Source organism: Chlorocebus sabaeus, chromosome 16 (genome assembly GCF_047675955.1).
Source record: "Chlorocebus sabaeus isolate Y175 chromosome 16, mChlSab1.0.hap1, whole genome shotgun sequence".
Lineage (NCBI taxonomy): Eukaryota > Metazoa > Chordata > Mammalia > Primates > Cercopithecidae > Chlorocebus > Chlorocebus sabaeus.
This window is the reverse complement of record NC_132919.1, coordinates 76,506,969-76,514,949: the sequence shown is the minus strand read 5'-3', so window position 1 is coordinate 76,514,949 and position 7,981 is coordinate 76,506,969. Positions and strand designations below refer to the sequence as shown.

Genomic DNA, 7,981 nt, shown 5'->3' with positions numbered 1-7,981 from the left:
GGGGACGGAGCAGCGTAGCACTCCAGAGTCGAGCTGGAGGGGAAAGGGTGGCGGGTGGGTGGCCCGGTGCCCTGGAGGGACGGGGCGCGAGTCCCACGCGCTGAGTCAGGGCCCCCGGGCGCAGAAGGCCACCCAGCGGGGACAGGGGTCGGGGGGCTGGGGGCGTCCGGGGACCCCCGCACGGGTGTGGGCCGCGGGCGCCAGGTGGTGCGGGAAGCCCCCGACGTGCCAGGCCGGGCACAACAAAAGCGCGGGCTGGGGGGAGGCGCGGGCGGAGGGGGAGGAGGGGGCTGCTGGGAGCGCCCGGAGCCTGCATTGGCCGCCAGCCACCGGGAGGAGGAGCAGAAAATCCTCCGAGCGCAATAAAACGGCGGCACGGCCCGAGCCCGCAGCAAACACATCCGTAGAAGGCAGCGCGGCCGCCGGGAGCCGCAGCGCCGCTCGCCCGCCGCCCCCCACCCCGCCGCCCCGCCCGGCGAACTGCGCCCCGCGCCCCTCCCCTCGCGCCCCCGAGACAAAGAGGAGAGAAAGTTTGCGCGGCCGAGAGGGGCAGGTGAGGAGGGTGAGCCGCGCGGGAGGGGCCCGCCTCGGCCCCGGCTCAGCCCCCGCCCGCGCCCCCAGCCCGCCGCCGCGAGCAGCGCCCGGACCCCCGGCGGCGGCCCCCGCCCGCCCAGCCCCCCGGCCCGCCATGGGCGCCGCGGCCCGCACCCTGCGGCTGGCGCTCGGCCTCCTGCTGCTGGCGACGCTGCTTCGCCCGGCCGACGCCTGCAGCTGCTCCCCGGTGCACCCGCAACAGGCGTTTTGCAATGCAGATGTAGGTAAGGAGCGGCGACCCCCGCCCCCGCGCGGGGCCCCACCTCCCCCACGACCCCCGTGGGTTCGCGGACGCCCCGCCCGCCCGCCGCTGGCCGAGGGACCACAGCGCCCGCCTCCTGGTCCCTCGGCGTCTTCTCGAATCTTGCAAGTGGACGCCCAGAGCCGACTTTCTTTCACCCCTCCCTCCTCTCCCTTTCTTTCCCTCTCTTTGCCGAGATGCATCTCAACCTCAAAATTCCACCGAAATTCCGCCGCAGCTCCAGCCCCAGGAAAGGGAGCCAGTTTGGCTTTTGGCAGGCGGCGCACCCTGGGATGCCAGCGCTGGGGGCAGGGAGCGTGGGGGACACGGCGTGGGGGCGGGGGGCTGGAGGACTGGGGACCCCAGGAAGAAACTTTCGCAGATAAGGTGGGACTTGGGCTTCTTTGGGCTTGGGGCTGGGTGGGGAAGGGCTTCTCTGCCGGGGCTTCTCCCACCAGCCCCATTTGGGGGCTCCCCGATTAAGCCAGGATGAGATGGAAGCCCGCCCTACCCGAGGCAGGTTCCACAGGCCCAGAGGGACAGGTGAGAAAAGCCAGTGGTGTCCCCTGGCCTGGCTCCTTTTTCGTGCCCTCCCAGGAGGGACCGGGACCCCCGAATGTTCCGCTTTTTCGGGACGTCCACAACAGCTGGAGACTTTGGTGACTGGACCTGGCACGTGGGACTGTGTGGCTGAGATTCCCCAGCAAATACCCATGACCTCAGGACTCCTAGCCCCCAAAAGACAGGCGCCATGGAGGGAGGGAGGAGGGGCCCAGTTATTTGTTCTGATCCATGGACGACCAGCAGAAATGGGAGGAACCCGCTGGCCCAAAGTTTCCACCCTGGTCCTACACCTCAAGCCTCTGCAGCACTGGTGCTGGTCAGCATGGTTTTCCTGGGGCAAGTCTGGCTACACAGCAAGTGGTCTCAGAGCCCCCTGCCCTCCTTCCTCCTTATGTCTGAGTCTCAGTCGAGTGGCCTGTCCAGGGCAGATGGAGCAAGACGGGGGCCCCTTCACCTGCCCAGACTGGAGGCGGGAGTTTCTGTTTCTCCTGCTGTCGGCCACGCCCTTCCCATACCCACCCACGGCTTCTTGCCCCACCCCAGTTAGCCCTGGGAGCTGCCTGCCCCAGCTGGGGAAGTTTTCAGTTGCGCCAATCTATTGGGATCGCGGGTCTCAGGTGGCTCCGGCCACACGGGTGGAAGGCGTGGCGTGTGCCTGTCACAGTTTCCACAAAACCCAGTTTGGGGGAAATGAGGTCTTTTCTCCAGTTTAGCCTTGGTGCTCAGCAAGATTTGGGGGTGAAGGAGAGGCTCCTTTGATGAGGGAGCCATAATGGGCCTTTCTCTGGGGGTCCATGGGGAGTGCAGGCCTGTCCAGGCTCCTTGGCTGAGCAGCAGGTGGTGGGGCGGGATGTAGCCAAGGCCCAGAAGGAGGCTGTGGCAAGAAGGACCTGGGAGGTGGATTTGTAGGAGTTGGGCCTTGGGACCCTCCTCCCCGCTCCCCCTGCCCCCCCCCCCCCCCACACACACACACTGCTCAGCTGTGTGGGAGAATGTCCAGGCAGCCGCTCTGTCCTTGCCTGGCATAAGTTAAGGCGGCCACTAAGCTGGGAGCTGTTTCTGCGTGGGGTGTGGATCCAGGATGGCAGAGGGCGGAGGGCTGCAGTTCGTGCCTCCTGCCTCTGTCATGCTTGGCACGGCACTCTCCTTTTCCTGGGTTGCCTGGCATTTGTGTCTAAATCTTTGCATCAACATCATCCTTTAGCTAAAACTTTTCACCCCATCCCAGCTCAGAGGCCCAGTCAGATGCCAGAGGTGCACTGCAGAGCTCAGGGCATTCGCTTCCTGTGGCCGCTCTGACAGACGACCACAAACCGGGAGTCTTAAAAGAACAGGAATGGAATCTCTGTAGCTCAGGGGGCCAGAAGTCCGAAAAGGCATCCGCAGAGCTGGTTCCTTCCGAGGCTGAGAGGGAGAATGTCTTTCAGGCCTCTCTCCTTGATGTTCCTTGGTTTGTAGACACATCACTTCCATTTTGGCCTCTGTCTTCACATGGGCTTCTATCTTGGGTGTCTCTGTGTCCAAATTTCCCTGTTCCTTTTTTCTTTCTTTCTTTCTTTCTTTTTTTTTTTTTTTTGAGACAGCCAGGCTGGAGTGAAGTAGCAAGATCTCAGCTCATGGCAGCCTCCGCCTCCTGGGTTCAGGCAATTCTCCTGCCTCAGCCTCCCGAGTAGCTGGGATTACAGGCATCTGCCACCACACCCGGCTAATTTTTTGTATTTTTAGTAGAGACAGGGATTCGCCATGTTGGCCAGGCTGGTCTCGAACTCCTGGCTCACTGAGGCAGTGATCCACCTGCCTCAGCCTCCCAAAGTGCTGGGATTACAGGCGTGAGCTGCTGCGCCCGGTCAAATTTCCCTCTTCTTATAAGGACAGTAGCCATTGGATTTAGGGCCCACCCTAATCCAGTATGACTTCATCTTGATATATCAACAAATACCCTATTTCCAAATAAGGTCATATTCATAGGATCTGAGTAGATGTGCATTTGAGGGGGACACAATTCGACCCAGTACATCCGGGCTGCCGTCTCTTATTCCCAGTCACCCTTTCCGTGCTCAACCAACTTGGGATAAACAACCCAGGACATCCCAGGGTAGGGCCCTGGAACAAATCCCACAGGGATGACAGTGGTCTGTCTATTCTCCAGTGTTCGATTCTCCTTGAAGCGATGCAGGTTTGTGGCTTTCTCAGCGATGGTTCCCCATTCTGGCTTGGAGCAGAATTGCCTGGAAGATTCTTAAAGATTACTCAGGTCTGGATCCCTTTGCAGATACAGAGCATCTGGCTCAGACTTCGGCTTTTGCAGTTTAAAAGGCCCACAGGTGATTTAACCAGGGCTGTGACTCAGGGGTCTCAGAAGGGGGGTACAGTGGGGGTTAATAAAGGCAGGCTTGTTGTGGGGCGAGCTGGCTCCTTTTACTCTTGGCTACATGCAGGCTTGTTAAATGGCTTGGTGTCTACAAGAGGCAACTGGCTTAAGAAACAGTCAGATTTCTGTCTGCCCGGCTAAGGATTTCTGGGAGGTTATCTCCCGAGCAGCTCTTGCAGCTGGTAGGACTGGAACTGTGGTTGGCAAAGATAATTCATTATGAGATGGTGATGTTTAGGGTAAGGGATGGTAAGAGATGACCTGGTTTCTTCCTGGAAGGCCCCAGGTCCTCGTCCTTTCCAGCAAGACCAGCACAAATGGGAAGCATTTTGTGTCTCAGTTACAGCACTCTTCAAACGCGCTGCTGGCCCGGCTCCCTCTCACCCAGTGAAATCCTTCACATCTACTGCCAGCCTGCACAGCTACAGGGATCTGGCTGGAAATTGGCTTTGGGCTCACCATTCAGGCAGTACCATGCCTGGAGCCACTTAGCTAGCTGAGCTACTTGGCAGACTCAGGCTGCTTGGGCCGGTTTCTGGCCTCAAGGGTAAAGCCAGGAGCTCTCTGGATGCAGAGAATGAAACCTCTTCTCTGGCTTGGATGGCGGTACCTAAAGCCACATTATCCTAGAAGACCTCTGTGATGACATCTGCCCCACATGTTCCCATCTCCAGAAACTGCCCTCTGCAAACCCCCCCAAGAGCTCCAGCTCCAGCTAGAAGAGGGGTCCACAGCCAAGAGGGGAACACCTGCTGTTTCCTGGGGTGAACGGCCAATGGAGACATGGTTCCTGTGGGACCCAGAGACAGGGACCAGAGAGTAGGGGCCACCCCAGAAAACACACAGCACGCAGTCAAAAATGGCTCTGTCTTCAGGACACGTGCTCAGGAAAAGCAACACAGCATCAGATTCACGTGAGCTGGGTCAGGCCTTCCATGTGAGGGGGCAGGGGTGGCGTGAGCTGGGTCAGGCCTTCCATGTAAGGGGGCAGGGGTGGCGTGAGCTGGGTCAGGCCTTCCATGTAAGGGGGCAGGGGTGGCGCTTTTTAAAGAAACTGTTGGTGACTTGTTGTGCAAAGTATGTGATTGATCTGTATTGTTAGTTTTGTTCATCTTGATTTTCGTATCAGGCTTGTCTGTGTTTCAACAAGCAATTATGGAGTGGCTGCCTCTGCCCCAGGGGATGTAAGGGAGAAGCAAGACATTATCCCTGCCGTGGGGGAGGCAGGGGGTGGAACTGTACATCTCGGCACCAGGCAGTGTGGAAGGGGTTCCCGCTGCAGGGTGTGGTGAGCAGGCCTCCCCTCCTCAACTGCCAGGCTGTGGTATAAAGTCAGTCCACTCAATGTGGTTTGGGTAAATAATTAACAACAGATAAACTTTCGAAATAACCAAAATTCAGACGTAATCATATAACAATGTGAAATGCATTTGCAAGAGGTGAGGATAGAAGGCCCCATGGTAGGTTGAGGAGGGAGTTGCGGGGAGAACTGGGGCTCTTTGGCTTGGTTTTGAACAGTGTCCTTGGAGGGACAGGATCTGCCAGGGGAGTCACTGGCCCCTGAATTTGCTGGCAGCTCCCAAGGCAGGGAGACCGGAAGAGCAAGGAGAGCTGTGCGCGGCCTGGAGGTATGGCAGGGGCTCGAAGGAGCTCTCCCAACAACACACATTTCTCCCAGGCTGGCAGTGTCCTCAGATCCCATATAGGGAGAAATGTGTGTTGTTGGGAGAGCTCCTTCGAGCCCCTGCCATGCCTCCAGGCCGCGCACAGCCAGCCTGGGAGTGTCTCGGGCCTCCGCCATTTGCAGCCTTCTGGTGGTGCGGAGCCACTTCCGCAGTCCCAGCCTGTGGTTTGTGAGCTCCAGGTGGGCTTGGGTACCTGCCTCCCGCCTCCCTGCTGTCCCAGCCAGGTTGCTAGGTAGATGCCACTGGTGTGGGCTGAAAGGTTCAGACCCTGTGGTGACATCTGAGCACGTGGAGAACAGGGCATAGATGACTCCTGGGAGACCGAGAGGCGCAGGCAGCCGCCTCGGTGCTGACACAGAACCACTGACTCGATGAAGTGGGGGTCGCATGTACGGTTGAATCTCGTGTGTTCGGAAACAACCAAGAGGTCTTCCTAAGGCTTCTCAGGCAGCTGCGAGGACGGATGCAACAGTAGGGAGGAGGAGATAAGAAGGAAGCCAAGACAGGCAGACGTGGCAGTGGCTGGGGCAGGAGGGGAGCGTGCCCTGGACGCTCCCTCTATCCCCTGGTGCATGCCCAGGCTCCCAAACCAGGGACTGAGGGCAAGTGATTGCATGGCTAGGGTGGTCTTTTACTTTTTCTTGAGACGGAGTCTGGCTCTGTCACCCAGGCCAGAGTCCAGTGGTACAATCACAGATCACTGCAGCCTCAACTTCCTGGGCCCAAGCGATCCTGCCACCTCAGTCTCTCAAGCAGCCACCACGCCCAGCTAATTTTTTGAATTTTTTGTAGAGATGGGGTTTTGCTATGTTGCCCAGGCTGGTCTCAAACTCCTGAGCTCAAGTGATCTGCCCACTTTGGCCTCCCAAAGTGCTGGGATTACAGGTGTGAGCCACCGTGCCCGGCCTGTGTATAATTTTTTAATGAATATCTGATATTGTGAGTGCTTGGCCAAGGTTTTGTTTTTGTTGCCCATGTGTCTGAACAGAAAGTGTGGAGACTCTGACCACCTCAGTGTCGGGGGACGGGGTAAGCAGGCAGATGAGCTGCCCTGAGATTGCTGGGAGGAGGGAAGGGGGGCAGACCCAGACTTCCCAATGGGGAGATGGTCAGGAGCATGGATGTCTCAGAGTGGCAGGCAGGATGAAGCTGGTGTCCTCAGGACCTCCCAGGGCCCACCTGCCTGGACCCCTGCAACCTGAGTGGGCTGGAGTCCCCAGTGCCTGTGCCCTGACACCCTGGTGCCCTTGTGCATTTGTTGGGGCGTGGCTGTCCAGAAGCAGAGGGAAGGGCACAGAGACCCAGCCCCGATGACTCCCACCTTACGACTGAGGGCTGAGCTACTCCCCCGTCAGCCAGGTCACACTGGAGCCCAGGGAAAGCTTCTGGAGCCCCCACAAGTCAGGTTGAGAGTGTGTTTGCTCTAAGAAGCAAGTTGAGGAACAGTCTTTATAAAAGAGGGGTCTTAACCCAGAGTGTATGAACACCCAGCCGGAGATAGGCCTGGTGGGCTTGGGGGTGGTCACAAGCCCGGAAACTGTAAGTGAAGTTGTGTGTGTGTGTGTGAGCGCGCACACGTACATGTTTTTTTGTGGACGGTGGCAGCCGCCAACTTCTCAAAGGGGCATGTGGCCCTCCAAAGGTTAAGTCACTGCCATTTAAAAGGGTCTTCTTATAGGTTTCAAGTCTTCTGTTTGCTATGAGTATCTGCCTGGTCTCAGAGCTGAGCAATGGTAACGATCTTGCCTTTCTCTGCTCTCGCACCCTCATTCTGCACTTGGCCGCCCTGGGTAGCCAGGGTCCGCTCGGACATTACCACCATGGTGGGGGGGGTAGATCTGAGGCAGATCTGTAACCAGCTCTGGGGAAAGGATGCCAACAGTGTCCTTTGGCCTCCTAGCTGGTCTCAGGGATGGCTCCAAAGACCTGGGAGGTTCTGTGGTTGTCTTCCATGGGGAAGGCATCCTTGGTAGACGGCAGCTGCTTTTTCGTCTGAAACTCTGATCAGAGCTGGACCACACATGGCCTGAAGGAACTCCAGACCTCAACAGTTAGGAAGGACCTGGTGTCTGTGTCTTAAATATCTGCTTCTTATGGAATTTATTCGCTTAAGGGTTTTTATATTTTGTTTTACAGTAGAATTTGGGTGCCCACCACACACAAAAATACTATGGCAAGTGTTTCAAGGAATTTAGTTTTTTTGAGATGGGGTGTTGCTCTGTCACCCAGGCTGGAGTGCAGTGGTATGATCTTGGCTCACTGCAACCTCTGCCTCCTGGGTTCAAGCAGTTCTTCTGCCTCAGCCTCCCCAGTAGCTGGGATTACAGGTGCGCACCGCCACGCCATGCCTGGCTAATTTTTGTATTTTTAGTAGAGATGGGGTTTCACCCTGTTGGCCAGGCTGGTCTGGAACAGCAAAGCCATGGTGCCTGTCTTTAGGGAAGTGAGCGCAGGAATGCGAAGATCATCCTGCAGGCTGCACCTCGTGCTAGAGACTCTTATCCTGGTGAAGACAGTGGTGAGATT

The 7,981-nt window shown here is 57.9% G+C and overlaps 1 protein-coding gene across 1 annotated transcript in view; it reads left to right on the top strand.

Moving 5' to 3' along the window:
* The first annotated feature begins 389 nt into the window (after positions 1 to 389).
* The window catches only part of TIMP2 (TIMP metallopeptidase inhibitor 2), a 73,144-nt gene continuing 65,552 nt past the window's right edge, over positions 390 to 7,981 (top strand). The window contains exon 1 of the mRNA XM_037993032.2: positions 390 to 818. Coding sequence (XP_037848960.2) covers positions 689 to 818 — 130 coding nt within the window. The 5' untranslated portion in view covers positions 390 to 688. The remainder of the gene's footprint in view (positions 819 to 7,981) is intronic.